Below are 27,693 nucleotides of genomic sequence, written 5' to 3'. Positions count from 1 at the left end.
GGGGATGTGTCTGAATTGAGCAGATGCTACATGTTAGTACGGAGTACTCCGTAGTATAGGAAGTATTGTCTAGGGTGGTAGGTTAGTGTATAGAGTGTATATTGGATATTGGATATTACAACATAGATATTAGATTCTTATGCCAAAATATGCGCTATAATACTAATGTGAGCACGGTCCAGGTTCCCTTTTCTCTTTCACTTTCATTCACATTCCAGTATACCCATGACCGGGAAATTTACCTTCACGCCACCGAGGCAGCTGGTTGCCCTTCGGCATTAAACGCGCAATCAGGCGATCTGTCGACATTCGCTTTCTTTTCCCCCTCCTCATTGCCTCCATTGCCCCCCATTTTCTCATATCTTTACAAACTCTTAGTAATGCATATAAACGTGGACTCCATACCGGGTATTGCCCCACCTCTGTGAAGAGAAGCAACCTGTTACACCGGGCACTTTAGCGATCGCCACTAGGATTACCCGTATTTTTATTTTTATTTTCAGTTCGGAGGCATTTTTTTTCATTGGGACTATTGCTACCTGTACTCCGTAATAAGCATTTGACTCCAAGTTACACCTAGGGCACTTTGTTCCGACCAATATGCGCGTTAGTTTTTAATCTGTTAATATAGAAAAAAAAAGAAAAGAAAAGAAAAAAATCGACAGTTTTATTAGCCCGAGTACTTTTGGCGGATCTTCTCCATTCTGCTGCGGCCACGCTAATTAGTACATGGATGTACTCCGTACTATGTACTAGTATTGTGTGAAAGTCGCAATTGTTCCACAAATCAACTTTTTATCAAAGCTATCATAGAGGTATTGTACAACATAATTATGGAAATATATAAATAGAGATATCTCAGGTCTGTGTCTAGCTATGAGTTCCGGTTATTGCCTGGGCACCAATGAAGGGTCTCTCGAGTTCCGAGGCAAAGAGCATTCGTGCATGGTCGGATATGTTGTCCATTGTAATTGCTTTTGTGTTGCCTTTTTGCCAACAATGGAAAAAGAAGAAGGAAAAAAAAACTTATGTATTGTCTCATGGTACCTGGGAACAAAGTACCTTTGGTAGGGTTGCATTGCTTGGAAGAACAAAACCACCAGGTATTTAATATGCATCCAACCCAAACGGTTGCCTATTATCCACGATCTTATGTTTTAAATCTTATTTTTACTGTAGCATCACTAAACAAGTTAGCATAATTAAAAAAGCAAAAAGGAAAAAAAAAAGAAACAAGAAAGGTACATGCATATGTTCCCCACAGGGCATGCTGAGCATGCTGAGCATGCTCAGCAAGACATCCATTTAACTTAAACCTTGGAATCTTTTACAATGATATACTTTGTATTCACATGATTCAAACCCATAAAGTATATGTATATTTATATATATATATATATTCATATCAGGTATGTAAGAAACGTAAAATACTCTGCATGGGCCTCCAATCCCCCTCTCCACTCTTGGACGGCCTCTAGATCCCAGGGTCTCTGACGCACGAGGCAAAAACTACCTGCAGCACACTCAAAACGACAATCAAGACTGGGGCATAGCTTTTTTAGTTCGGCGTTTTATTTTATTTTAGTTAGTATTTTTTTATAATTCATTTTTACCTTTTAGTATATTAATATTATTCTATATTATCCTATTTATTTTGTTTAGTTCATCGCATGTGCTGCCTTTCTTCCTACTTTAATCTCTCCCTCCCTCAATCAAAGTACTCATCTCTTTTTTCCCTTTTCCCTCTTCTCTTTTCCTTTTGAATCGAAGGAAGCATTGTCTCCTTGACATTCGTTAAGACTTGGATTAACTAAGCCTACAGAGGCAATTGACCGGACTTGGTCAACAGGTATAGCGCATTGAATGCTCATACCTCCCTGTCTCTAAAAAGGAAGAGAATCCCCCCCTTGCCCCCCAAAAAAATAGTTAGGGTTACGTGGGGACAGTCAAGTTTCACACCATGGCATTCCCGTTTCTGCGAGCATTCGTCACACTCTTGTGAGTACATGTTGGGAGCTCATTCCGACCACTAGCTAACGAGTAACCAGTCTCTATCGTTACACTCGACTCGTGTTCAACTTGTTCTCCTTTTGGTCATTTAAGCCAATTCCACCACCGGAGAACCCCAAACTGACATCGCAAGATGTGACGGTGATCATTCCATCGTTGGAGGGCTGTGGCGATGAGCTGGTGGAGACAATCCGGACAATTCTCGACAATCACCCTTTCGAATTGCTCCTGGTGACAATCGAGGCCAATCGCACCAAGGCCGAGGAGATGCTGAGCGCCATGCCAGCATCCAAATCTCGAATTCGTTTGTTCACAGTCAAGCATCCCAACAAGCGCCGTCAAATGACCGAAGCTATCCCCGAGGTCCGAACCGACATTACCCTTCTCGCCGATGACGACGTGAGCTGGCCGCGTACTCTCCTCCCCTGGATTCTGGCCCCCTTCGAAAAGGACGAGAAATACGGTGGAGTGGTGACCTGTCAGCGATTGCGCCGGGCGATTGCGCCGAGCCTCTCACAGCGAGTCTGGGGCTTCTTGGGTGCTTTGTACCTGGAACGACGCAACTTCGACTGCGGCGCGACTACGCATGTGGACGGTGGACTTCCCTGCATGTCGGGACGGACGGTTGCGTATCGGACACGAATTCTGCAGAATGAGGCCTTCACCTATGCTTTCACCAATGAGGAGTGGTGGTGGGGGAAGTACCAACTCAACGCCGACGATGATAACTTTATCACCCGTTGGATGGTCTCGCACGGATGGGAAACTTATATGCAGTACCACCCAGAGGCAGAGGTGCTGACAACTCTCGAGGACAACCCTCGTTTCTTGAAGCAATGCGCCCGCTGGTCCAGAAGTAATTGGCGGAGCAATCTGACTTCGATGTTTCACGAAAAGCACATTTGGCAGTGAGTGCAACTTTTCCCCTCCCTCTCGGTTTTGCTTTCTCTTTGATCGGGTCAAAAAGAGTCTTTTTGGTCCGAGTCTAGGCGTAAGGCCTTGGTGTGACCCTGGGGAAACAAAGAAACAACTTTCTTTCTTTGCTAGCAGAATCGAGCTAACATTTCTATAGTCGTCAACCTTGGAGCGCTTATGCCGTTCACCTGACCACTTTGTCGCCGCCTGCCTTTTTAGGCGACATTTTACTTGTCTGGCTGTGCCACAAGGCGACTGGATCGTGGGGAGAATCATTGCACGATCAATCCATGACTATGCTCTACCTCTGGATCTTCACTAGCAAGTGGATTAAGCTGTTGGGTCATTATCTTCGCTATCCAGTCGATGTGCTGTTGCTACCAGTCTCGGTCATCTTCGGTTATTTACACGGTGCAATCAAGATGTACGCCGTAATGACATTGAATGTGGTATGTTAAATTCTTTCCTTTCCTTTTTTTTTTTTTAATTCTTTTCATATTTTGTTTCGCATTTCTTGGTTTTGTTTTGTTTTTTCTCCTTCCTTTTTTCCTTATCTGGTGCACATAAGCCGAGAGTGTATCCAAGCGCAACCCCCTCCTATGACAACTCAGCATCACAGCGCTTTGATCATCGTCTCCTCTCGCTTGCAGCTCTGTTTACCCACTATTTGCCTATTTTTCCGATTGTTTTAGATCGCGCAGCTATCTGCAGTTCTGATTTGATCTTTGGCATATTTTTACATCTGATTATCCGAGAGCTCGACTGACTTTGAGTTTTTTTTTTTTACAGACAACATGGGGTAGCCGTGATGGCGCCGATGATTACGATGCTGAGCGTATGAAGAAGCGGACGGATGCCGATCGAATGAAGCAACCGTACTATCCGCAATATCTCATTAAATGAGTTCTTCGATTTTTTACCGAAGATCCATTTCCTGTTCTACTTTCCCTCGGGGATTGGTCTACCATATCCCTTTGTACTGGGAACAGGGAGAACTTCTAGCCCATTGACTTGGCCCTTTATATCATGACGAAACGCCGTGACGACACCCATATGCTCTGCTTTGATTCTAGATCTGCCCTGGTTTTATCCCTTTTCTTCTCCAAACCTTCTACCCTGGCCATTCTGCCTGTGTCGCCAAGTTGTCGAGAGTGATACGAGCTTCGAAGTGGCAATGCTCTTCCTCTCCAACGTCAGTTCCTCACTAATGAGTGTGGCGTCTTTACTTCTTCTGCCCAATGTTTGTCTTTCTCTGCACATGATTGCCTGGTTATCAAAAACAAAAATGGTGGCCGGTCTCCATTCATCGAGGCTTTTTTCCCCTTCTCTTCTTGTAAATTACAAAAGCATGGGCGGATGTCGTCGTTTTGCGATTGTTCTGTGCTTGACTCTTTGCGTCTCAGTTTGCTTTTCAGCTTTGATTCCCCTGAGTTTTCTGTGAGAGCTTTTTGTCCTTTTTCTTAGATGCAAGGTGGTATTCTGAACTTTTAGTTGTTTTTCTCTTTTGCTTTTACCAAACTGCAGATAATCTCTAATTGATTCGAATATACGCATACCAATTATCCAGGGATATAGAGAATAGAACCCTAAAGCTACCTCGGAGCAATGGATGCATCCTGTCATAGTTTCTACTTCTGATGCCATGCAGATGATTCGGTCTAGAACCAGCCCAAAGAGGCTTGGATGTAGTACGAAAATAGTGCCAAAGTGAGCTGATCATGTATAATTCACGTGAGACAAGGTACTTCCGTAGTTAGTTAACTAGTTAGTTAGTTAGTTAGTTAGTTACTCGGTAGATTGTACATGTAGATCTCGTTTGGGGTTAAGATGTGGCGCGTGTGGCGAGCCAAGACTTTCCGGGCCAAAATGTTCGAGTTCCAAACACTCTTTGGATCCAGGAACCAATTGTCCCCCTCCAACCCCTTCTCTCTTTAATCTAATACATTGCCAAGGGCCTGGTCCTTCGCTTAAGAAATGGTCGCTTTTGCTCGCGCTGCGCTTCCATCGCAGCTATCCGCCGTTGCCCGTCACCCCGTCTCGTTATGCCGGCGCATCCACTCGTCTCCCTTCAGATCAGCTGTTGCACACCCAGTCACTGCCCATGGCCCTCCGCCTAAAGCTCCGGCTACTCCGTCAGCAGAGTTCAAGGAGACCTCAAAATCGAATGATGCGGAGCTCCCAGCTTCCGAGGGTGAAGCATCGCGATACAACCTCACTGCTGCGTTGAAGAAACGGTTTTGGAAGGATGTCCATGTGCATGGAAAGTCAGGTATGAGTGGAATGGGCGTTGGCTATCTTTCTCATTGATTGATCACGTCATCCGGTAATACTCGCCAGCTAACCCATTCACTTCTTTAACCAGACGAATATCAAGTCCTGCTTGATAAGCGACCCGTCAGAACCCCGGCAAAAGAAGTCCTGTCTATTCCCTCCACCAAGCCTCACCTCGCCCACGCTGTTGCGCTGGAGTGGGATGTGATGGCCTCCGCCCAGCAGGCTCTCAGAACCCACCTTATCCCCATGACCTCCCTCGCAGCCCGCGCCACCGATATCGCCCGCGAAGATGCCGAGGGCAACAGCACCACCAGAAAACAGATTATCACAACTGCCATGCGTTACCTAGATACCGATACGCTACTCTGCTGGGAGCCCGAGCGACAAAGGCACGTCTTGGAACGGACGACGGCCGACGGAAAGCCCATCGAGAGTCTTCGCCAGATTCAAACAAGAATCGCAGGGGACGTCATGAGCTTTTTGTCCACCAAGGTCTGGCCTGGCCTTGAAATCATCCCTATCCTTGATACCAATAGCATCCTCCCTCTCTCCCAGCCAAAGGGTACCAAAGACAGCATCTGCACCTGGGTTTCGGAACTGTCTGCGTATGACCTGGCCGGTCTTGAGCGGGCAATCCTTGCTTCCAAGAGTCTTCTCATCGCGGTCCGCCTGGTGGTGGAATGGAGTGAGAACTTCCGCCACATTCAGCGACCCGAGACAAGGAAGTTCGGCATCGAGGAGGCGGCTGAGGCGTCGAGTCTGGAGGTGACCTGGCAGACTAATATGTGGGGTGAGGTTGAGGACACTCACGATGTTGGCAAGGAAGACTTGAAGCGACAATTGGGCAGTGTTGTGATCTTGGTTAGTGGGGAGACTCGATAAGCTACGAGCGTCTGTATATTGGGTATACTGTATGATAGATATAGATGGCCTGTATGGCCTTTTTGTAAAAATGCGTGTGTTAAATGAATACTACCATGAATTCACCATATTCTGTATAACAAAAATGACTCGAGGGGAACCCTCATGCCAAGGCGGAGATCAGCATCATTTGCCCCCCAAACAAGGGCCCGAGGGCCCCCCCCCCCCCCCCCCCCCAATTTCATTCCAAGTCCTCAACCTTGCGCAGACAACATTTGATGTATTGGATATAGTCCAGTGTGCAAGGATGTCTGATAAACCAGAAGGGTAAGTTCGTTTCCCTTTGGCACTAGGGACACTGGATCCATGGTTCATCATGCGTCATGACAGCTGTGACGCCCCGGGGGAAAATACCTTGGCTTAACTGCCTTGGTACATGTCTCCTGAGCCTGTGGCCTTTGAAGCAGTCACATGTGAACGGTGTACATGGTGTACACGGTGCGCTGTACGGACTTTGTACGGATTTTGTACTGACATGCCGCTGTCTTTCAGGCAGAAACACAAACGCTCTCGAAGCGCAATAGCACTTGCCCTCCTCCACCGCGACAAGTCCAAAGGCGAAGATAAAGACCCCGATGATAACGGAGACACCAACTCGGCCACCTCCGTCTCTTCGAGCCCTGGCTCGCTGAAACACACCCGCAGCAGCAGCCGCCACAGCCGTCGCAAACAAGGCCAGGACCCGAGTCCGCCACCGGCCATTCAAGAATCCGCCGAGGATATGGACACAGTCGAAGACCTGCCTTCCTTGAATCAAATGGAGACTGGCAGCATGTCGCTCGAGCAGTCCGTTCGCACCTTTCGTCTCTTCGAGATCTTGCGCAGCGGCGACACCACTGCCATCTCCAAGGCCATTAAGGATACCATCGACCCGCAGGGCGTGAGTTGTCTCAATGGCACGACCGTCCTCCATTTGGCTCTGCAGTGCGCCGAGCCTCAGATCGTGGAATATGTGCTGTCCGACGCGGAGGACATCGATATTAACTCGCGAGACCGGGATGGAAACACGCCACTTCACATTGCCGCCCAGCTGGGGAGGGGCCCGCTTGTTCGCGAATTGCTGAACCATCCGTCTATCAACGATTCTATTGTCAATTATCGGGGTCAGACGCCTCTCGATTTGGCCCGTACCCCTGAAATCTTCCAGCAGCTTCAGCTTGCGCGGTCTCTCTTCATCGATAGCAAGAACCAGGAAATCCAGGCTTTGATTGGAAGCTCTGATTATAAGGGCTTGGAGGCTTTGCTCGAGGAACCCCGAGTGGAGGGTATTATGGATGTGAACAGCTACGACCTGGTTACCGACCCAACGACAGCCCATTCCGGTGGCACGCTTCTGCACGAGGGTGCTAGAAATAAAGATGCGCAACTCATTGAAATCCTTCTGACGCATGGCGCGGATCCTTTCCGTCGTGACAAGAAGGGGAAGCTACCGCAGGATGTTACCAAAGATGATAAAACCCGCGCTCTCTTGAAGAGATCACCCGCTGCTGCTATTGCTCAGCGCGGTATTCAGGAAAGGGCTATTCTCGGAAATAGTAATGCTCAGGGCCTTACCGGGCGTGTTTCGATTGGCGATGCCCCGCTTGCAGGCAAGGATGCCCGCGAGATGAGAGGCTATCTTAAGAAATGGACGAATTATACAACGGGGTACAAGCTGCGCTGGTTCGTTCTGGAGGATGGAGTTTTGAGTTATTATAAGCACCAGGGTAAGTTCAGGGCTTATGCTTCCGCCTTCTCATTGTCCCTCGTGCCGTCGACCCCTGCTAACTTGCTCTATAGATGATGCCGGCTCTGCCTGTCGCGGTGCGATCAACATGAAGATTGCTAGACTTAGCATGGATGCGCAAGACAAGACGCGTTTTGAAATCCACGGCAAGTCATCGGTCAAATACCACCTCAAGGCCAACCATGTTGTGGAGGCAAAACGCTGGTTCTGGTCCCTTAACAATGCCATTCAGTGGGCCAAGGATGAAGCGAAGGAGGAGGAGCGTCAGCGGTCGAAGAATGCAGAGGTGCTTCGCCAGGCTAAGATCGATCAGACAGAAGGACGCCTTGCGGATACACCATCAGAGTCCGGCCTTTCTCACAAGCCCAGCACAAAGGGTCTAGCTCCTCCATCTTTGGGGGGTGGTAGTAGCAGTGGCACCAGGCTCAGCACATATGCATCCCGCACCACCCTGGATATTCCAGCTGGAGACGAGGATAGCTCCGCTTATGGCGGTTCTTATGATCAGGTCCATGTTCCAAACGACATGAACAGAGTAATCAGTCATGTCACATCTGCGCCGGACGGAGAGGTCGAGGATGAAGAATTTATCGACTACGGTTCAAGCCACGAGAATGAGATCCCAGCCGCTGATAAGGATGCTCTCAATATTACCGCACAATCTGCGAAGCTTCAGTTGGATCTTCTTGCAAATGTGGCTGCCTCGCTACAGGCCGAGAAATCCAAGAATCCGGAAATGACCATTGCGGATCCAGCCCTCGAACAGGCCCTCGGTGCCTATGAAGCTGCAGTCAGCAGCCTCAAGGGTCTAGTGCAGAATCTGCTCAAAATCTCACGGGACCGAGACTCTTATTGGCAGTCTCGTCTCAGTAGAGAGGAGTCCATTCGTCAGATGTGGGAAGAAAGCATGGCCCGTGTGGCCCGCGAGCACGAGGAGCTACAATCCAAGATGGGCGAGTCCGAGGAGAAGCGGAAGCGGACCAAGCGGGCTCTGAAGGAAGCCCTGGAGAGCGCAACGGGCAGTAGCCGTTCTATCGCCGGTGTGACACCCCGTTTGCAAACAGAGAACCAGAGTCTTAAGGCCAGCCAAACTGAAGCTGGGGTTACCGAGACGATGGATGAAGCAGACCAGCCTACACAGCAACCATCCGCGATACCCGCACTCTCTCGCAGGCCATCGACCTACTCCAAACTCAGCAGTCTCTACGATTCAGAAACGGACGAGGAAGAATTCTTTGATGCTATTGATGCAGGTGAAATCGAGGTAGAGGATTTCAACGCCGAGAAGAACAACGTGGAACCATCTAAAGATGAAAGTGCTGAGCTTCGGGCTGTGAAGAGTACCATCATTGCACCCTCCTTTAAGGGTTATGAAGATCCCGTTAGAGAGCGACTTAAGATGGATGCTGATGATCGGCCAAAGATTTCTTTATGGGTAAGCTGTGGTGTTTACTTCTTTCTTTCTTTTTTTCGCCAGTGCTAACTACTGTTTAGAGTATCCTGAAATCTATGATTGGAAAGGACATGACGAAGATGACACTCCCGGTGTCCTTCAACGAACCAACTTCACTGCTTCAGCGAGTGGCTGAGGATCTTGAATATACCGACCTCCTTGATATCGCTGCTGGTCGGTCCGATTCAATGGAACGCCTGGTCTACGTCGCCTCGTACGCCGCAAGTGAGTATGCCTCGACCATCGGCCGTGTCGCAAAGCCCTTCAACCCCCTTTTGGGTGAAACCTTCGAGTACGTGCGTCCGGACAAGGGCTATCGATTCTTTGTGGAGCAAGTCAGCCATCACCCACCGATTGGAGCTGCGTGGGCCGAGTCACCCAAATGGGACTACTGGGTAAGTGCATCCGATTTTGTTACCCAATTTCTGTTAGCAGAGCTAAGCTAACAAACTTCAGGGTGAATCCTCCCTCAAGTCCAAGTTTTACGGCAAATCCTTCGATATCAACCTGCTGGGCACATGGTTCCTGAAGCTGCGACCTTCCTCTGGCGGAGAGGAACTCTACACCTGGAAGAAGGTGACCTCGTCAGTTATTGGCATCATCACTGGGAACCCCACAGTAGACAACTACGGTCTGATGGAAATCAAAAACTGGACCACCGGCGAAGTCTGCTACCTCGACTTTAAGCCCCGTGGCTGGAAGGCCTCATCAGCCTACCAGGTGACAGGAAAGGTCGTCGATAGCCAAGGCTCCCCCAAGTGGAGCATCGGTGGCCGCTGGAACGATAAAATCTACGCCCGCCACACCCCCGGATTTGAGGCACCTGTCTCCGGCCAGGATCCTGAGTCCGACAAGACCTTCTTGGTTTGGCAGGCTCATGCTCGTCCTACTGGTATACCCTTTAACCTGACTCCATTCGTCATTACGCTCAATGCTCTCCCCGAGGGCTTGAAGGAGTGGCTACCTCCTACCGATACCAGACGGCGACCCGATCAGCGTGCTATGGAAGACGGTGAGTATGATTTGGCTGCTGATGAGAAGCACCGTGTTGAAGAGAAGCAGCGTGCCAAGCGCAGAGAACGCGATACCGGTGGCGAGGTCTACGCGCCACAATGGTTCACTCGTGACAAGTGTCCTGTTACTGGAGAGGAGTTCTGGGCTCATAATGGAAAATACTGGGAGTCCAGAGATGCGCGTGAGTGGAGTCGAGCCGAGGATATCTTCTGAGAGGTACTTGGCTTGTTGTTTTGGCTTGTTCCTCTGTACAAGACTCTCAATTATCATAAATAAACGAATGAATTCTGGATAGCTTTTTTGCGGATATGGGCTCATCTGAGTAAAATTAGATACTAAATGGTACATCTGTACGTAAGGCTCACCTACTTAATACAATAAACCTGCTAATTCAAAGCCAAAGTTGCAGATACCTTCGTTTCATAGATGGTCGTTATCAGTCACGTGTCGCCGCAAAAACATCCCCAGAGCTATCCGTGGTCTGATCGGTTCCCCTCCACAACCAATTGACATCGCAATGGCAGGATACACTTGTGTCCAGTGCCTACAGGTCCTCCGTCAAGGAGTCCGGGCCCCAGCCCCTCAGGCTCGCCTGCAGAGCCTCGTCACCACGCGGAGAAGAAGCCCCATCTCCCCGTCTTTCATCCGCAGCTTCGGCTCGCAACGCAACAGTCGATCGCTGGGCAGCTCCCCAGAGCAGCCCAAGCACACACACAGCCAGTCCTGCTGTGCTCCCAAGTCCTCGCCTTCGCCCCTCGCCCAGCGAGCAGCTCACACGGCAACCGGGTCCTCCGTCAACACTCGGGTTAACAACCCTCAGGCCGTCCTGAAACCCGACAACCTGTTCCACTCCTTCTCGAACTCGCCCTCGCCAGCAATCCGCAAACGCGCCGAGTTCATCAAGCAGAATGCCTTCTGTCCCCACCCAAGCCACCAGCAGACCCGCGCGGCCGTCTCGCCCCACGACCCTGAAGCCAGAAAAAACACCGATGATGCAAACCTGCCCCCGGCCCATTCGCACTTCGAGTGCCCCGACTGCGGTGTGCCAGTCTACTGCTCCGAGGAACACTGGATGGATGACTTCGAGGCTCATCTCGAGATCTGTGATACACTGCGCCAGATCAATGAGGACGATCACGACCTGAACTCCGGCCGCTTCTTCCCTGAATTCCATTACCCCGGTCCTCAGGATGATAACTTCGTTATCAACATGACTAACTGGGATACTTACCTCTACACCCGTGAATTCGCGGCTATCAACGACGATCGCTCCATGCGTCAGGTTACCCGCATGCTCACCTACCCCCAGACAATCGGCAGTGTCTTGCACGAGCTTAGCCCGTACAGTGTTCGTTCCGATGGACGACTCACGCCGGAGGGATTGAAGAGTCTGAGTGGTAAGTCTTGATCCTATACAGCAGTAGAGGACTGCTAGCAGTATCTTCACACAACAAACTAACCCATCACCAGCCCTCCGCTACTCCCTCCACCCCCCTAAAGCCGGTGAAAGCATCGACGTCAAAGGCCTCCGTCTGAAAGCCCCCCCAGTGCGAATCTTCATCCTCGGCGCTCGCGCAGAGTCCTCCCTCCCCCGCGACGTCTGGCTGCAGCTGCAGTACATGTACCCGCGCGCCCTGCTGCACCTAATCTTCATCGGGCCGGAGAGCATGGCGAACCGAGACGGAGAGTATCCGCTTCCCGAGCGCACGCCCGAGAACCCCTTCGGTGGCATCGTCGAGGACAGACTCGGTGGCCAGATGAAGATCACTACTTACGTGGACTACTTCCACACTATGAACAAGGCGCAGTATTTCGGTCCCTTCGATCCTTACCTTGATTGCTTCATGCTCTTCCATCCTGGTCTGGGTCACCCCGCTAGCTCGCATGAGTGGGAGGAGACGCTGCCTCAGTTGCTCGAGACTAAGGTTCCTATCATCTGTACTGGGTATACGCAGTGGGATCTGGAGCGTGATATTAAGTGGGTGGGTGAGAAGTGTCGTGGGGAGTTTGATGTGCTTCTTGAGCCCGGGGAGAATATCTTCCGCAGTCTGCGCTGGGATCTGAATGATCAGGATCCTCATGATGTTTCTTGTGGAAACTGGGGATTGTGGGCCTTCCGAGGCAAGAGGTATGTGGTGTCTTTTTGCTGAGTGGAGGACTATTGGCTAACTTGCTCGACAGATATGAAGCTGCTTTCTCCAAGGAGGAGTAGGCTAGTTATAGCTCTCCTTTCTGTACGATATTTTTTGGTGCCCGTTCTTGGGGTCATTGTAGTAGATAAGATCATTTTCAGTCCTCTCCGAAGTTATTCACGATTATCGATGCGCTTGATTCAGCTAGTGTTATTTTTGTCAAGCATATGTCGTAGATGAAGCTATAGCTAAACTCTCATCGAGACGCCAGGAATCCATACTATATATGTAAGTAAACGCTTCGGTCATGATTGAATGATTACAGATTAAGCAAAGGCCAAATGCAGCCACAATGAAATGTATCAATTGCACAAAAAGTAAAGCTCGTAAGTCTTACACTCGTTGATAGTAGTATGACATCCAAGAACAAAGATGCAAGCATCAATGCGGAGAAAGAATCCAAAGTCATCCAAGACAGAAAGGTAGTAGCATTAAGATCAAAAAATGCTTGGATGAGATCAAAAGAGGAGTATCGTAGAAGAAAAGGGTATAAACATCGGAAAATCGGAAAACACGTGTCAAAACCACCGTAACCAGAAAGTAAGAAGGTTAAAAAAACGGTACGTCGAGAAGGAATAATATGTAGAGAAGAAAATATCCCAAAAAGACATGGGAGGGATCAAGTGGGGGCCATTCTAGATGGCCAAAGCAGTCCAGTACCAAGACTAGGCTGACACTGGATGCAATGCGACAAAAGTCGAGACCAAGATCGGTGGGTATAACTCAAACAATCACTCGTCCAAATGAGTCAGGAAATGGAGCTTAGATCATGAGAAGACCAGCAATGGCGGCTGCACCAGCAGCCATGAAGCCAGGGAGGTGGATTGAGGCAGCATTGGTAGCAGGGGCGGAAGGAGTAGCCGAGGCACTCTCACCGGCAGGGGTGCTGCTAGCCTTGATCAGGGGTGTGGAGGAGCTGGCAATGTGGCTCATAGAAGGGGTAGCACTGGAGGAGGGAGTGCTAGTGATGACAGGCGTCCAGGTCGACGAGGGAGTTTCAGTCGAGGTTGAGGTCGGGGTGGGAGTCGGGGTGGACGATGGGGGAGCAGTGTAGCCGGAGGGCACCAGAGTGATGGTCTTGGTGACACAGTCGGCTGTGGCAGATTCAGCGGCGAACGCGACAGGCGCGAGGGCCGAGAGGAAGAGGAGAGCCTTAGTGAACTGCATTGTTGATGTTTGGTTCAAAAGTTGTTATGATATTGGGAATTGAGAATTGAGAATTGCGAGAAGAGAGTAATTCGAGTCAAAAGAGTGAATGCAGCTGATAAAAGAATGTGATAGCTGTGAGAACAAAAGAGTGACACTGTTTCGAACAGGAGAGGTTGCAGGGAGAAAGACAGGAGTTGAAGAAAAAGGGAGTTCCAAGGCGCTTGTATCGTTGGGGGTACGGGACAGTTACCGAGGCATCAAGGCATCAAGGCATCAAGGTACTAAGGCTCCGTCACCCAACCATTGGAATGTCATTCCTACTTTGTATATCGATTCATCGTTATAGATCAAAAATCTTCTTTACGATCTTTCCTTCTCTTCTTCTATTATTAAATGACTTCTCCTATTCTCGGACTTCCTCATAGTTACTCGTTCTGATTTCCGACAGTACAACTAGTCCAATTTAGGAATATCCTCGCGTCATTTCTATACTCTTAGAGTCTTCCTCTTCTTCATATTCCATGACTAACTTCAAAGAAATCCACACTATTGGACAGGCAAGGTCATATATAGGCCAAAAACGAACACAAGCATAATCACCTAATGTACATGTAGCTAATGTAACCCATGTACTCCGTAAATGATCTGAGACTACAATTTATACTATATCTCGTTCTTAGTTTGTTCGTTATTACAATCTAGACTGTATACAGTTTCAGGTCCAATTCAATATCGCCTTCACATTAGTAGAAGCAAAGCGCTTATGGATATAAACAATACTGTTGTACAGGCCAAGGGCAAGTTCCCAAACCGGGGTATCAAAGTCACAAGCAAACATCCATCCCAATCGTCTTTTATCATAGCATTAAGGCCCATCAACATAAGCCAGGTAGAGCCATAATAACCCAGCAGTCAGAAAGCAAAAGTAGAAAGCAAAAAGCAAAAACATAGTCGGCATTTAGAATCCCCAGACGGCGGCCACTACCACAGCAACAGTCACCCAGTACCCGCTAGCATGCAGGACCATCGCGACAGGCCCGGATGCCGAGGAAGTACTCGACGAGCTTCCGTCAGCGGCAGTGGTACCGTTGGCCAAGGTGCCATTAATGTAGATGGTCTGAGTGCCATTCACATCGACCACGCGCACAAGACTGGAGTTCTTAGGCACGGTGCCGTTGAAGAGGGACTCGTAGTAGGTGCGGTTAGTGTTGCTGTCGCAGCCACACTCCGAGTACTCCTGGCACACACAGACAATGGGGAGCGACTCGTTCTTGTGAGAATTGTCATTGTAGTAGTTGTAGTGGTTATTGTAGGGGTAGGCGTAGGCGCTGTACAGCCAAAGACCCGGGAAGAAGCCCAGTGCAGCTCCACCGAGCACGTAGGGGGCGATGCCTCCAGCAGACCGGGAGCCAGACTTGTAGGGAGTGCGTGAACCACCTGCATAGTAGCTGCCTCCACCGTAGGTTGCTCGAGTGCCAGAGCCGCCGCTGGTTGTACCACCAACATTGCTTGTTGAACCACTGCGACTGCTGCCACTGCTGCCACTTGAACCGGAAGAACCGGAGGAACCGGTGCGGCCTCCACTGCTTCCTCCACTGCTTCCTCCACTGCTTCCTCCACTGCTTCCTCCACTGCTTCCTCCACTGCTTCCTCCACTGCTTCCTCCACTGCTTCCTCCACTGCTTCCCCCACTGCTGCTTCCTCCGCTGCTGCCACCGGCTCGGCCTCCACCACCGCCACCACGCCGTTTCTCGAGAGTTATGATATCTGGGGTGTCCTGGGTAGAATCCAGGGGGTCCAGGGAGTCCACATCTCGATCAATGAGATCGGTAGGCTCAGTTTGAGGGATGGTCAGGGAGGCGACCCTGGTGGAGAGTAGAAGGAGTGTTGTCGCCCAAGTGAACTTCATGATGAATACGAGTATTGAGTAATAGAATAGAGAAACAGAAGAATAAAGAAAGGGTCTCGAAGGTGAGAGCCAAAGGGAAGTCCAGTAAAAGCGCAGTAAAGTAGGGAAATAGGGAAGTAACGGTATGACGAAACTCTGAACTCAAGTTGTCCGACTCTGCAAGAGATTTCGGGGCCTTTTTAAATGTTAAAGGTCCTAAAATCCTCGGATTTAAGCAATTCCAAGGAAATGAAATGACAAAAAAAATACTCAGCCTCGGACCCTGACCCGCCCCGCCCCCTTCTTGGCCTCTAAGAGCGAATACGACGTGAATATACAACATACTCGGGGAGTATACAAAGCACTGCCCCGTCATTTCTTCTATTTTGTTTCTAGAAAACTTGAACTTTTGCCACTAAAGATGATATAATTGTGCATATGTACCTAGGTACTCCGTACATACATATGTATATTATTGTAGATCTTTCCCTGTCCTCCACATGGGTGGCTTATATGACCTTACAAGGATCTAAGGCTTTCTTCAAGTATACCTATTACATCTACTTGGCCTCATTATGTGCTCAAGCCCTATATATTATACTTCACACAACTCCAAACACAACCAAACGCCAAACCAAAACGCCCCGTAATCCACTGGACTAATAAATGAGCCTCACTCCAAGCCCCAAAGTCGGTGTGAGAAACTCTCTATCCTTTGTTATATTTTGTTATATTTTGTTATATTTTGTTATACTTTGTTATACTTCGTTATAGTAAAACGAGAGACTGTCTGATCCTATAGATTAAAATAAAATGCGCCTTGTTTCAATGTTTACGAAAAAGTGAGCCTCAAAGAAGGTAACTGGGCACGTTAGTGGCTATTGGCCTATCTCTTTTCTTTCTACTCCGTATGACTATAAAAATATGCTTTTAGCATTACATTTGAAAGGTAATAGTCAAATGATAAACCTATTTCTAACCTACGTATGTAGTTAATAGTTCAGTAGTTTACGGAGTATACTAGTAATAGTGGGAGATCACCGGTCGGGCACCCAACAGCTTCCCCCCGAGTCAAAGCTACCTTGTGTCACTCTTTCATATCCCCCCCCCTTCCAAATAACTCATTTCCCTACGGCCTCTCATGGCACGTCAAAGAGGTCTTTCAAATGCCTCTTCCACTTCCTCGCTCCCAGACCAGGTACATGAATCTCCTATCCCTGACCCGGAGACCGCTAATGCAATCATAGGAACTGGGGAGCATGTACGATTACCTCGCCAAAGTCATCCTCCTTGGACCAAGTGGTGCTGGAAAGTGAGTACCAACTATATCAATATCTAGGTATGGTACATACAAGCTTAGATCATCTGCTGACATCGGATCCTTGAATCACAGGTCTTGTGTACTACACCGCTTCGTGAAAGATGAATGTACAAACCACCCCCCAATCCTTACTCTAGCTCTCTACTGACATATCTTCTTTCCACCAGGGCGAGTACTCTCCTCCCAGACTATCGGCGTGGAATTCGCCTCGCGCATCGTGAAACTCGGCACGGGCTCGCGCCGGAGACGCATCAAACTCCAACTCTGGGATACAGCAGGCACAGAACGCTTTCGATCTGTCTCAAGATCATACTATCGCGGCGCAGCAGGCGCAATCCTCATTTACGATGTCGCTTCATACGCTTCCTTCACCTCCCTCCCGACCTTCCTCATGGACGCCCGCGCCCTCGCTTCCCCGAACTTATCCGTCATCCTGGCCGGGAATAAAGCGGACCTGACCTCCGACGCCCAGTCTGATTTCGAGGATAACTCCCGCCCGCCTCCGACCCCGTCCAGTACTTCCAGCAGACAGTCGTCTATCCCCTGGGATGTGAATGGGTCGATTCGCTCCACCAGCCTGATGGGGACGGGGACGAGATTGACTGCGACTCGTGCCTCGGAAGGCAGAGAGGTTAGCTCCGAGGAGACATCCCAGTGGGCTGCTAAGTCGAATATACCCGTCGCTGTGGAGATCTCAGCTCTGACGGGGGACGGCGTGGAGGAGGTCTTTAATCGGCTGGCGCGTATTATCTTGACCAAGATCGAGCTCGGTGAGATCGACCCCGATGACCCGCAGAGTGGGATCCAGTACGGGGATGGAGGTCTATATGGCGGCAGCGACGCTTCGAGCATTAGAAGTCGGGCGACATTGGACGATAACTCCGTGCCCCTGCAGCGCAGGACTCCCCGTCGAAAAGGCAAAGCTCCTGGCACACCTAATTGGAAGAGCGGGATGAGGGAATGGGAGGATGTTTTCCGTTTAGGCTCTGGAAGTCGCCCAAATCAAGGGTGTTGTTAGTATTATCGTTGTATCACCTTTGGGTACATCTGTTTATTTTCTGTTTTGATTTGGTCTTTCGTTTACTACACTGCACGATACCCCCCTCGTTGACCTTGATCATTTCTACATATTACTTTATTTACCCAACAGCTCAGACCTCCCAGAAGAGGAGTTATTGCATATCAACTTTTGATTCATCTCTCGTTCAAAATCTGCTAAAAGAAACAACGCCCCGTTTATCCCCAATAAGTTTCGTTTCTATAACGGAATTTACACATCAATACCAGCAATCAAGGTCTTAATGCCCTTGCCAGCCTTGACCTCAATAAAGGCCTGCTCAGCTTGGTCGAACTTGACTGTGCCGGTAATCAACTTCTTGACATCGACCTTGCCGGACGAAACCAGCCCAACGGCAAGCTTGTAGTCTCCGCTACCATACCGGAAGCTACCCTTGATGGTCAGCTCCTTGGAGCAAGCCGCCATGATAGGGAACTGGATCTCGCTGCGGCCCATGCCACCCTGCACGTAGGTGCCTCCGTTGCGCAGGACATGGATGCCCGTGTGCACAGAGGGCTCAGCACCCGAAGCATCAATTGCCACATCGGCACCAGCGCCGAGCCCATTCTCTTCTCTCAGGCGCTCGGCATTCTCAATGGCCGTCACCTTGCTGGGCATGAACGTCGAGGTTGTGGCGTAGTCCTTGGCAAAATCAAGACGCTGCTGCTGGATATCCACGGCAATAACCTTGGAAGCGCCGAACGCAGTCGCCACGGCGCAGCACAGCAAGCCCACGGGGCCGGCGCCAAATACAACCACCGACTGGCCCGGGCCGACGGCAGCTTGACGCACGATGTGCACTGCAACACCAAGGGGTTCCATGAGCGCTCCCTCCTGCAGAGAGATGTGCTCGGGGAGCTTGTAGCAGAAGTCCTCGGGGAGAGTGTAGTACTTGGCGAGGGTGCCATCATAGGGCGGGGTCGCGGCGAAGCGCATGTCCTCGCACAGGTTGTACTTTCCGGCCTTGCAGGGCTCGCATCGGCGGCAAGAGGTGCCGGGCTCCATGGCGACCCGGTCACCCACCTTTAGGGTCTTAACGGCTGATCCGACTTGGCTGATGATGCCTGCTGACTCGTGTCCGAGGACCATGGGGTCTTTGACGACGAATGAACCGATCGAACCGTGTTCCCAGTAGTGTACCTGTTGAGGGGATTAGTCTGGTGGGTCATATGGTTTTCGGAGCATGGAACATACATCACTGCCACAGATACCGGTGTACTTGACGTTGATGATCACATCGTGGGGGTTCTTCAGCTCGGGAACCGGGCGGTCTTCAAACTTAACCTTGTGGATGCCCTGAAGGACGAATGAAAGGTTCTGCATGATGGTCAGACTTGTCCTGTATGTCAATTTCAACGGTGAGTTGGATCCTACCTGAGCTGCGGCCATTGTGTATGTGTTTAGAGGGGCAATGGTGGGGATTCCGGGGAAATTGGCAACAATGCGGGGGGATGAAGAGAGTAAAGAGATAAAGATATTCTACACGGCAAGACTAGAATATATATAACTCTGGAAAAGAGAAAAGGATGAACCGGGAGAATCCAGTCGAATTGAATTGAACCGAAGAGCTCCCCGCAGGTCGAGACAAGTTCCACTTCGATGTGGATCGGCCTTTTTTCTTTTTTAGCCGCGACGATATTAACCGGGGACTCTGTTACTTTCGGGCGGGATATCTTTCCTCTGTGAAGTCACAAGAGGCAATAAATGAATAGGCCATGTGACCCGCCACTTTTAGTCAAGTGACGTATAATTTCCTATCTAGGAAATATATACATATGTACGGAGTCGGATATTATAGTACTCTGATATAAGAAAGATGATATTTAGCACTATTTAGCACATAATAAACATGTGAACCCATAGAAAGTCATATAAAATACCATTAAATACTAGTATATACTATTATATGTACTAAATATCTTCTCGATATCCCTGTCTATCCCCCTGTCTTATCCCGTAAAAAAAAAAAAAAGTATCGGCCCGGATGCCAAGACCCCGGAACTCGGTCCGTCCTCCACCTCTCACCTCTCTCTCTCTTGTGTGTGTGATAGCTCTGACAGCTTTGAGAGCTTCAAAGAGGTTCACTTCCTCTACACATCGCAATGGTCTTCAATTCTCTCGCCCTAGGGGCCCGTAGTCTCCGGACTCGACCATCAACCCGCCTTGTGCGCCATTTCGCATCTTCAGCCAAGCAAGCTAAGGACAACCAATCATTCAAGAGTTCATTCAAGAGTCAACTATACGAAAGCACCCAGCAGCGCCTGAAGCGCGAGCGCGCCGAACAGGAGAAATTTGCCCAATATCAGACCCAGTCCCCCGCGGGTCGTTCTGCCGCCCTGGTCTTCGGTATGCGATGCCGAGATAACCTTGCATTCCCCTCTGGATAGGTCATTGGCTAACTAAATCTGCAATCGCGCTGTAGCTTTGGTTTTCTTCTCAACTGGTGCTTACTACCTCGGATCCATCAAGCCCGCAGCTCTGCCCTCCTCATCTACGACTCCCCTCTCTGAGATCGAGGCCCCCAAACATAACGTCTCTCCCTCCAACCTCCAGGCAGCGTGGGCTGATTTCGTCGAGATCTTGGGCAAGGAAAATGTTTCGACTGCAAGTGGCGACTTGGAATCGCATGCTGGATCCGATTGGTCCTCCTACTCACAGAAAGAGGATGAGAAGCCCTTCTTGATCCTCTACCCGTCAACTACCGAGGAGGTCTCGCGCATCATGAAGGTCTGTCACCAGCGCATTATCCCCGTCACCCCGTACTCCGGCGGCACGAGCTTGGAGGGCCACTTTGCGTCTACGAGAGGTGGCGTGTGCGTGGATTTCCGTCGCATGGACCGCATCTTGAAGCTCCACAAGCGTGATTTGGATGTTGTTGTCCAGCCTGCTGTTGGATGGGAGGAGTTGAACGAGGAGATCGCCAAGGATGGACTTTTCTTCCCGCCGGACCCGGGTCCCGGCGCGATGATTGGCGGTATGGTCGGAACGGGATGCTCGGGAACTAACTCATACCGATACGGGACAATGCGTGAGTGGGTGCTGTCGCTCACTGTTGTCCTCGCCGATGGCACCATAATCAAGACCCGGCAGCGGCCGAGGAAGTCTAGTGCTGGTTATGACTTGACCAAGCTCTTTATTGGCAGCGAAGGCACTCTTGGTCTGGTAACGGAGGCAACCTTGAAGCTGACGGTCAAGCCTCAGAGCGAGAATGTTGCTGTCGCAAGCTTTGCCACTATTCAGAATGCTGCTGAGTGTGTGACCAATGTGGTGGAGGCTGGTATCCCTGTCGCTGGTGTTGAGATTCTGGATGATATCCAGATGAAGTGCATCAATACCAGCAAGACTACCAGCCGTCAGTGGAAGGAGGCCCCCACCCTGTTCTTCAAGTTCACTGGCACCCCAAATGCGGTTAAGGAGCAGATTGGTATGGTGCAGAAGATTGTGTCTAACACTTCGGGCAATACCTTCGAGTTTGCTCGTGGCAAGGCTGAGATGACAGAACTCTGGAGTGCTCGCAAACAGGCACTGTGGAGTGTCATGGCGATGAAGAAAAGCCCGGATGACCACGTCTGGACGACCGATGTCGCAGTCCCGATTAGCAAGTTGCCCGACATCATGGAGGCAACCAAGGAAGATATGACCAAGAATGGCTTGTTGGCTGGAATCTGTGGCCATGTTGGAGATGGCAACTTCCACGGTAAGCTATTGCCTTGATTTCGACATACCCCACAAATCATTCGACATGTATTAACAGCCGACAGCGATCATCCTATTCAGCGACAGCGAGAAGAAGATAGCCGAGGGAGTCGTGCACCGCATGGTGAAACGCGCTGTGGAGATGGAGGGTACTGTCACTGGAGAGCACGGTGTCGGTCTCGTCAAGCGAGACTACCTCGAGCATGAGTTGGGTGAAACTACAGTTGACACAATGCGCCGGGTAAGTCTTGACATACATTCTCATTCAACCTCTAAATCCAAATATACCCTTGTCTACACCCAGGGAGCACACCGCTAATACTCATATCTGCATTCCTAGCTGAAATTGGCTCTTGATCCACTCCGCCTGCTCAACTGCGACAAGGTTGTTCGCACCGAACAACCGGCTCCCGGAGAGGTTAAGGAATGGTAGATGCCTGCGCCATCATCCATTGCGACAGGATCTATCACTAGCCCAACACTATATCCGGGCCACTGCTGAGGCTACCTAATCCGAATCCGAACCAGACCGTTCATGGTGATGATGGTGGTGTCGGTGGTGTCGGTGAGAACGTTCCTCATCATCGCTGCCCCCACTGCGAGAGCCCGAACCGTACCTGGGGCGCTCCTCACCCTCATATCGTCGCTCGGCGCGGTATCCATCGCCGCCCTCTCGCTGACCATATCCTTCCTGGGGCCTATAGCCAGAATTCTCAAGTTCATTGTAGCCAGGTTGCGGTCTACCATATCCAGAGGACTCCCTGTACATCGTGGTCAATATAAGAGACTAGCCAATAACAAATAATCAAGTCAACTTACTGTCCATATTCCTCACGGGGAGGTGGGCCTCCGTATCCATGGTGTGTCTCTGTACGCTGGTATTCAGATTGGCCACTTTGGTAGGTCTCCCGTGTCTGCTCCTGATAGTAACCCTGGCTTTCCGACTGGTATTGGTGGTGCTCCTCGCGGCGGAAGTTCTCCGCTGGAGGTGCGTAGCCAGAGTGCTCATCGCGACGCGCAGGTGGCTGTTGATAGACAGTTTCACTTTGATATTCGTATCCGTCGGGACGAGGACGGTATTCTTCGTGATGAACCGGGGGCTGACCGTAGCCTCCGTAGCTTGGTTCGCTTGGCTGTCCATATCCACTCTGGCGAGGGGGCTGCATTTGACTGAACGAGTCCCCTCCATATTGCTCGTGGCTCTCATGTTGGGGTCGATTCTGGTAAGAATTCCCACTGTCATAGTTCTGAGGCTCTGGGCTCTCCCGATCAGGCTTTGAGCCGCTGTTGTTGAGAAGCATAGAACCCATGCCTCCTACGAGTCCACCGAGTATACCGCCAAATGCGCCTCCTCCCACAGCCTCGGAGGCAAGGTTCTCAATACCAGAGCCACCGGAGCCACCGGACCCTTGGCCTTCACCAGAGCTACCGTGAGACTTGGGAAGAGCAAGCGGCTTGCCACATCCGTGTCCACAATCTTGCACGCCATCTTTATGGTTCCTACCTTCAAGGACACCATCGCGGCTTAGCTTCTCGCGGAGGATGTCACGCTCCTCATCATCCTTCTCGCTCCACCACTTCTCGACCGTGGAGAACATGATGTGATGCATATCGGCAGCTCCATCACGTCCAGACTCACGAAGAGCGGGGTGATGGAAAACACCAGAAATGATTCTGTCAAGAGTTCGGTCGACATCGACATTCTCATCGTCCCAGCATGACATGAGCTGAGGAACCGACCATTTGACAACAGCGGATGCAATACGACCGGCGGGCTCATTCAGAATGTTTGAGAAATGGTCTTTTGAGAGCATTGAGTGAGTCGGGTTTGAGCAGTCATCATCGTTGAACACAATGTGCTGTTGCTCCCGGCTGCTCTGGATCACTTCGGATGAACCGGTTTCGAGCTCGGACTTGACCTGCTTGATAATGGGAAGAACGTAAGGAGCCAGAATAGAGAAGACAAAAATGGTGATTTGATCCTGAATTTGCTCAATCAGGTCGGGCAAGACTGGGATCTTTTCGATGGCCTCATTGATTTGTTTCAACAGGGTGTCGTGCCACTCAAGGACTGGGTAGATCTGCTTCTGAACATTATTCAGGTAGAGAGTCCACTCTTCAGGTTCACGAGGATTGACGTTCTCGCCGTCATGTTTGGCATCATCCGCCTTTGATTTGAAGTCATCCATTTGGCCGGTCTGGTCGTTGCTGTCACCAAGCAGACCATCGGGAATCTTGCTCAGCAGAGTCTGCAGGAAACTCTCAGAGGAATCCTGGTTCTCCGATTGGGCGACAACACTCTCCAAGGACTCAATTTCAGACTGCATTGTTTTATCGGACAACTCTCCCAGTACGGAATGGAAGAAATCAACTCCGCCAAAGGTACCAGTCACGATTGGATAGACTTCGTTGTCGACACCGTTAACCTGCAGTTTGGTGTCACGTCCGACGTGAGGGAAGACCTCTGTCTCTCCCAGCTCAATCAGACTGAGCTCAGTGTAGTTAGAGTGAGCAGCGTAATCTTCCAGGCAATGTAATCCAGTGCCCAACAGTCGGAGAGCTTCATATAGGTCGTCCTTGTTTCCGGATCGGCCATAACGACGACCCATCTGAATTGAGCGGCCGAGCACACGGCGAATCAACCCAGCCGAGGTGTCGATACCCACGTCCTCCGTTGCGATGTAGTGTTTCAAGCCTGTGTTTCGGGTTTGGTTAGTCCGATATCGACCACCGCATGATCAGATTTCATACCGGTGCGGGGGTCCACTGCAAGCTCTCGCTCTTCGTCGACGGGACCTCGCAGTCGACGATCGTAGTCACGCGCATCCTCGCCCGTGGCGTATCCCAAGGGGTTATCGATATGCTCCGTAGGTTGATAACATCCCAGGCGTTCCGTCGTAACTTCGAACTCTCTGGTGCCATATCTTTCATCGGTGTCAGCGAAATGCGCAGTCTCGATATATTCACTTCCACAACTCACCCAAAGCTCATGAATCCCAGCACCCAGAGCAGGATACGGATGGCTTCAGCACTAACATATTTGACGGTGCCCACATCGACTGCTTGGCTGTAATCACGCAACCAGTTACCGAAGTAGACGCGCTTCACGTCCAGCTTGCCGAATTTCTTACCACCGGCGACTCTTGCCATATAGAGAGTCAGAAGGGCATCCTCGATATCTCCATGGCGCCAGTTTTGACCTTCGAGGCGGGAAAGAGAGGCGATGTTACCAGCGCCAAATGCATATGCCTGACCGGAGAAAGCGACCAGAATCAACAGGGACAACCCCAGGTTCTGTAAAGACAGACCCATGGTTGAGAATGGTACAAGTTGGGGGGTACCTAGGTATTTTTTATATGCGAGAAAGAAGAGAAGAATAAGAAGAAAACAAGAAAAGGAAATAAATGAAGAAAACAAGAGGAAGAAAAAAAGACTTAAACTCGTCAACCCCACCATGTACAACACAGAATGTCAAACACTTTGGTGGGGGAAGATCAGGGCTTGGCGTGCAGGTCTTGGCATTTTCGTATGTACATATGTACATTACAGGGGATATTATATTATTGGGTATATCGTGTAGATGGGGATGTGGATAACGGAGTATAGGGGGGATACATCCATGGATGGATACATAGGTACATAGGTACATAGGTAGAAATAGATTAAAATAAGATGAGACTAAATTAACTACACAAAATAATCAAACTAAACGAACTAATTTAAACTAGACTAGATGAACTAGAAGAACTAGAAGAAGAACTAGAAGGATTAGAAGATCCAATAATAGGAGAAAAGGGGATAATATATAGGGGGCAGGAGAATAGGAGAGAGAAGTCAAAGCCGCATGCGGTCTCGATCCCGTCTGTCTCCGGCTTCACCGCCGTCTCCTTTTTCTTGACCTTTTTGAATATATACTACTCTACTTTGCTGTCTACTCTCTACTACTTGATTACTTCCTATTTCTCTCTCTCTTTCTTCTACTCTTCTGATCCTGACAAATGTCAGATCCTTTATCTCTCCCGCCATAAGCGCTTATCTCCAAGTCTTCACTTTCCCCGCTGATGCGCTGATGCGCTGATGCGCCCCTCTTGATTACTATTACTTGGGATCTCTTACGATCTCCTCTTTCCTCGCAATCTTCCCCACTTATCTCCGGTCTTGAATTCTGAAACTCCCATACTCTGGTTCTCATTCAGCTGGTGTTGACAATCATGCATCACACAGTTCATTACTAAAAAAGCTGTGACTCAAGAGGTTCCGAACCATGGCGCGCGCCGACGATTCATACTCCCGTGAGTCGGCCTTTCCCGTCATGAAAAACCGACTGGCGGGGGAGTCTGGATCGCTCCAGCGTCCTACAAAGGCGAGACCAGGCATTGAAACTGGACGCGCTGCGTCCTATCACATCTTTCCGTCTCGAGATCTCACCAACTCCCAAGATCAATTCCCTTTTTCTGATGTTGCCGACAACTCGCATTCTCCTGTCAACCTCAAAAAGTGCGGCTCCAGGGTTTCAAGCATGGCCATGCATGATACCACACCGGGCGAACAACCGTGGAACTCGGAACAGCAGTTGATGAATACTCCTGAACACAATATATCCTCCGAGGCTCTCGACTCTCGCTCTCACAAAAGCAAATCAATGAAACCCAAGGTCCATATCAAGCCCATTTTGCGGAAACTCTCCCGAGATGATGCGCCGTCGACCTCGATCGATCTATCCCGATCGTCCACTGACCAAGAGGGGTTGGGAATTTACATGAACTTCGAGCGGGAGCGCCCACGCAGCGAGTCCCTCACAGGTGTGACTTTCCAGAGAACACCTTCCGGTCTTCACAATCGATCTACCAGTGGAACATCTCAGTTCTCAAATGGCTCAGGCTCGACTGCGAGCAAGCCCGGATCACAGTACGTGCATCCCATGCGACAGACGCCTCGAGCGTACACTCCACCATTGGGCCAGTCCTACGAGGAGTCGAGCCATGATAGCGAAGAACTGGATGAAAGCCCCGACTCGGAACCTGCGTCTATCCAAGAAACCCGTACATCTTCAGGCTCGGCCCTACCCCGGCTGTCATTGCAGATCCAAGATGACTCTTTCACCCGTCTCCCCGGGATTTCACAGACCAATGTGACCAGTCGACCGTCCTTTGGGTACTCGCGGGAAACTGATGGTACTACATCTCCGATGTCCAGAACGTCTCTCGACTTCGTTTTCCGATCTCGAACCCGTACTAGCACCGATCCTATTTCCCGTGCAGCCACAGTTCAGGCTGCCCGCCAGGCATTTGAGGAAAAAGAGGCTGCTAAAAACCGTCGGCTTGAAAAACAACAGATCAAAGCCGAAGAGAAGGGCTCCCGACGTCTCTTGAAGCGACACATGTCGGAAGATCATGAGTCTCCCGTGCAATCTAGAGAGGAGATTTCTGAGAAGCCCCAAAGCTCCACCATGCATGGGACCGAAGAACCGTCGGCCTCATGGAAATCCCAATCCAAGAGCACATGGGTTCTCTTCATGACCTGGCTTCGAACTCGAGTGTTCAAACTGCGACGAAAGATCAAGAAACTTCACTGATCCTGAAATCTTTTGTCCTTTTTTTTTCCTTTGTTTTTTCCTTTGTTTCGGCTCTTTTCTTTTTGTTCCAAGTTCATACTTCCAATGAGCGAGCGATTTGATTGTTCCCCTGGTGTTTGATCTGGGAGTTTTTGTTTGCACCTTTATGGGGATATCGCTCAATATGAGCAGGATACACGGCGTCTGGATTGCTGTCTTTGCAACGCATGCGTTTGCCGTCTCTAAGCAATCGCAGGTCGAGTGCCCTAGAGGTAGGGACATAGCATTTCCGAGGGCATTTTTTTTAATGCATGGGAACGAGAAATGTGGGATATGATTCCCCGATGGTACCAGACCAAATTATGAAATGAAATTCATACCAATATTCAATTGTGCTCTGTAAATGTAAACATCAAATGTTGTCAAGGGATATATCATTGTGGTCACGTGCCCAAACTGCGCTCTCCGCGTCTTCCCCAAGTTCCCCCCAAAGACTACGGCGCACAGCAGCGACAACAACCGC

At 50.0% G+C, this 27,693-nt stretch overlaps 11 protein-coding genes across 11 annotated transcripts; 7 read left to right on the top strand and 4 right to left on the bottom strand.

Moving 5' to 3' along the window:
* Nucleotides 1-1,918: 1,918 nt before the first annotated feature.
* N7471_006601 (glycosyltransferase family 2 protein) lies at nt 1,919-4,474 on the top strand. Its single transcript, XM_057279320.1, has 4 exons — nt 1,919-1,998; nt 2,049-2,918; nt 3,083-3,374; nt 3,715-4,474. The coding sequence occupies exons 1-4, from the start codon at nt 1,961-1,963 to the stop codon at nt 3,826-3,828; spliced, it is 1,314 nt and encodes a 437-aa protein (XP_057138930.1). The 5' UTR covers nt 1,919-1,960; the 3' UTR covers nt 3,829-4,474.
* A 425-nt stretch (nt 4,475-4,899) lies between these two features.
* Nucleotides 4,900-6,081, top strand: N7471_006600 (ATP synthase complex assembly protein ATP12; the record flags this gene model as incomplete). Its single annotated transcript, XM_057279319.1, has 2 exons — nt 4,900-5,194; nt 5,288-6,081. 2 exons carry the CDS (start codon nt 4,900-4,902, stop codon nt 6,079-6,081), a joined length of 1,089 nt encoding a protein of 362 aa, XP_057138929.1.
* A 286-nt stretch (nt 6,082-6,367) lies between these two features.
* Nucleotides 6,368-10,526, top strand: N7471_006599 (OSBP family protein; the record flags this gene model as incomplete). Its single annotated transcript, XM_057279318.1, has 5 exons — nt 6,368-6,387; nt 6,613-7,826; nt 7,900-9,281; nt 9,341-9,694; nt 9,756-10,526. 5 exons carry the CDS (start codon nt 6,368-6,370, stop codon nt 10,524-10,526), a joined length of 3,741 nt encoding a protein of 1,246 aa, XP_057138928.1.
* A 304-nt stretch (nt 10,527-10,830) lies between these two features.
* Nucleotides 10,831-12,525, top strand: N7471_006598 (putative mRNA processing protein (Mss51); the record flags this gene model as incomplete). Its single annotated transcript, XM_057279317.1, has 3 exons — nt 10,831-11,710; nt 11,784-12,441; nt 12,495-12,525. The coding sequence occupies 3 exons, from the start codon at nt 10,831-10,833 to the stop codon at nt 12,523-12,525; spliced, it is 1,569 nt and encodes a 522-aa protein (XP_057138927.1).
* A 742-nt stretch (nt 12,526-13,267) lies between these two features.
* On the bottom strand, nt 13,268-13,672 carry N7471_006597 (putative extracellular serine-rich protein; the record flags this gene model as incomplete). Its single annotated transcript, XM_057279316.1, has 1 exon — nt 13,268-13,672. One exon carries the CDS (start codon nt 13,670-13,672, stop codon nt 13,268-13,270), a length of 405 nt encoding a protein of 134 aa, XP_057138926.1.
* A 940-nt stretch (nt 13,673-14,612) lies between these two features.
* On the bottom strand, nt 14,613-15,563 carry N7471_006596 (uncharacterized protein; the record flags this gene model as incomplete). The annotated part of the gene is made up of 1 exon (XM_057279315.1): nt 14,613-15,563. One exon carries the CDS (start codon nt 15,561-15,563, stop codon nt 14,613-14,615), a length of 951 nt encoding a protein of 316 aa, XP_057138925.1.
* A 1,120-nt stretch (nt 15,564-16,683) lies between these two features.
* Nucleotides 16,684-17,881, top strand: N7471_006595 (putative Ras family GTPase (Rab4b); the record flags this gene model as incomplete). Its single annotated transcript, XM_057279314.1, has 4 exons — nt 16,684-16,740; nt 16,790-16,854; nt 16,936-16,970; nt 17,031-17,881. 4 exons carry the CDS (start codon nt 16,684-16,686, stop codon nt 17,879-17,881), a joined length of 1,008 nt encoding a protein of 335 aa, XP_057138924.1.
* Nucleotides 17,882-18,133: 252 nt separating this feature from the next.
* On the bottom strand, nt 18,134-19,309 carry N7471_006594 (NAD(P)-dependent alcohol dehydrogenase; the record flags this gene model as incomplete). Its single annotated transcript, XM_057279313.1, has 3 exons — nt 18,134-19,060; nt 19,115-19,237; nt 19,295-19,309. 3 exons carry the CDS (start codon nt 19,307-19,309, stop codon nt 18,134-18,136), a joined length of 1,065 nt encoding a protein of 354 aa, XP_057138923.1.
* A 713-nt stretch (nt 19,310-20,022) lies between these two features.
* On the top strand, nt 20,023-22,049 carry N7471_006593 (FAD-binding oxidoreductase; the record flags this gene model as incomplete). The annotated part of the gene is made up of 4 exons (XM_057279312.1): nt 20,023-20,266; nt 20,343-21,617; nt 21,682-21,857; nt 21,957-22,049. 4 exons carry the CDS (start codon nt 20,023-20,025, stop codon nt 22,047-22,049), a joined length of 1,788 nt encoding a protein of 595 aa, XP_057138922.1.
* A 75-nt stretch (nt 22,050-22,124) lies between these two features.
* On the bottom strand, nt 22,125-24,928 carry N7471_006592 (Het-C domain-containing protein; the record flags this gene model as incomplete). The annotated part of the gene is made up of 4 exons (XM_057279311.1): nt 22,125-22,377; nt 22,436-24,311; nt 24,368-24,540; nt 24,597-24,928. The coding sequence occupies 4 exons, from the start codon at nt 24,926-24,928 to the stop codon at nt 22,125-22,127; spliced, it is 2,634 nt and encodes an 877-aa protein (XP_057138921.1).
* Nucleotides 24,929-25,880: 952 nt separating this feature from the next.
* N7471_006591 (uncharacterized protein) lies at nt 25,881-27,191 on the top strand (the record flags this gene model as incomplete). Its single annotated transcript, XM_057279310.1, has 1 exon — nt 25,881-27,191. The coding sequence occupies one exon, from the start codon at nt 25,881-25,883 to the stop codon at nt 27,189-27,191; it is 1,311 nt and encodes a 436-aa protein (XP_057138920.1).
* Nucleotides 27,192-27,693: the final 502 nt, after the last annotated feature.

The sequence above is a fragment of the Penicillium samsonianum genome (genome assembly GCF_028829775.1).
Source record: "Penicillium samsonianum strain IBT 33392 chromosome Unknown utg000003l_segment0_segment0, whole genome shotgun sequence".
NCBI classification, from domain to species: Eukaryota; Fungi; Ascomycota; class Eurotiomycetes; order Eurotiales; family Aspergillaceae; genus Penicillium; species Penicillium samsonianum.
Note: the sequence above shows the minus strand (reverse complement) of the source record. Positions and strands in the feature narration are given on the sequence as shown.

Coding starts and splice junctions, on each gene's coding strand:
- N7471_006601 (XM_057279320.1), top strand. CDS start 1,961: ATGGCATTCCCGTTTCTGCGAGCATTCGTCACACTCTT. Junction 1,999..2,048: donor CGAGCATTCGTCACACTCTT/GTGAGTACATGT, acceptor ACGAGTAACCAG/TCTCTATCGTTACACTCGAC. Junction 2,919..3,082: donor CACGAAAAGCACATTTGGCA/GTGAGTGCAACT, acceptor ACATTTCTATAG/TCGTCAACCTTGGAGCGCTT.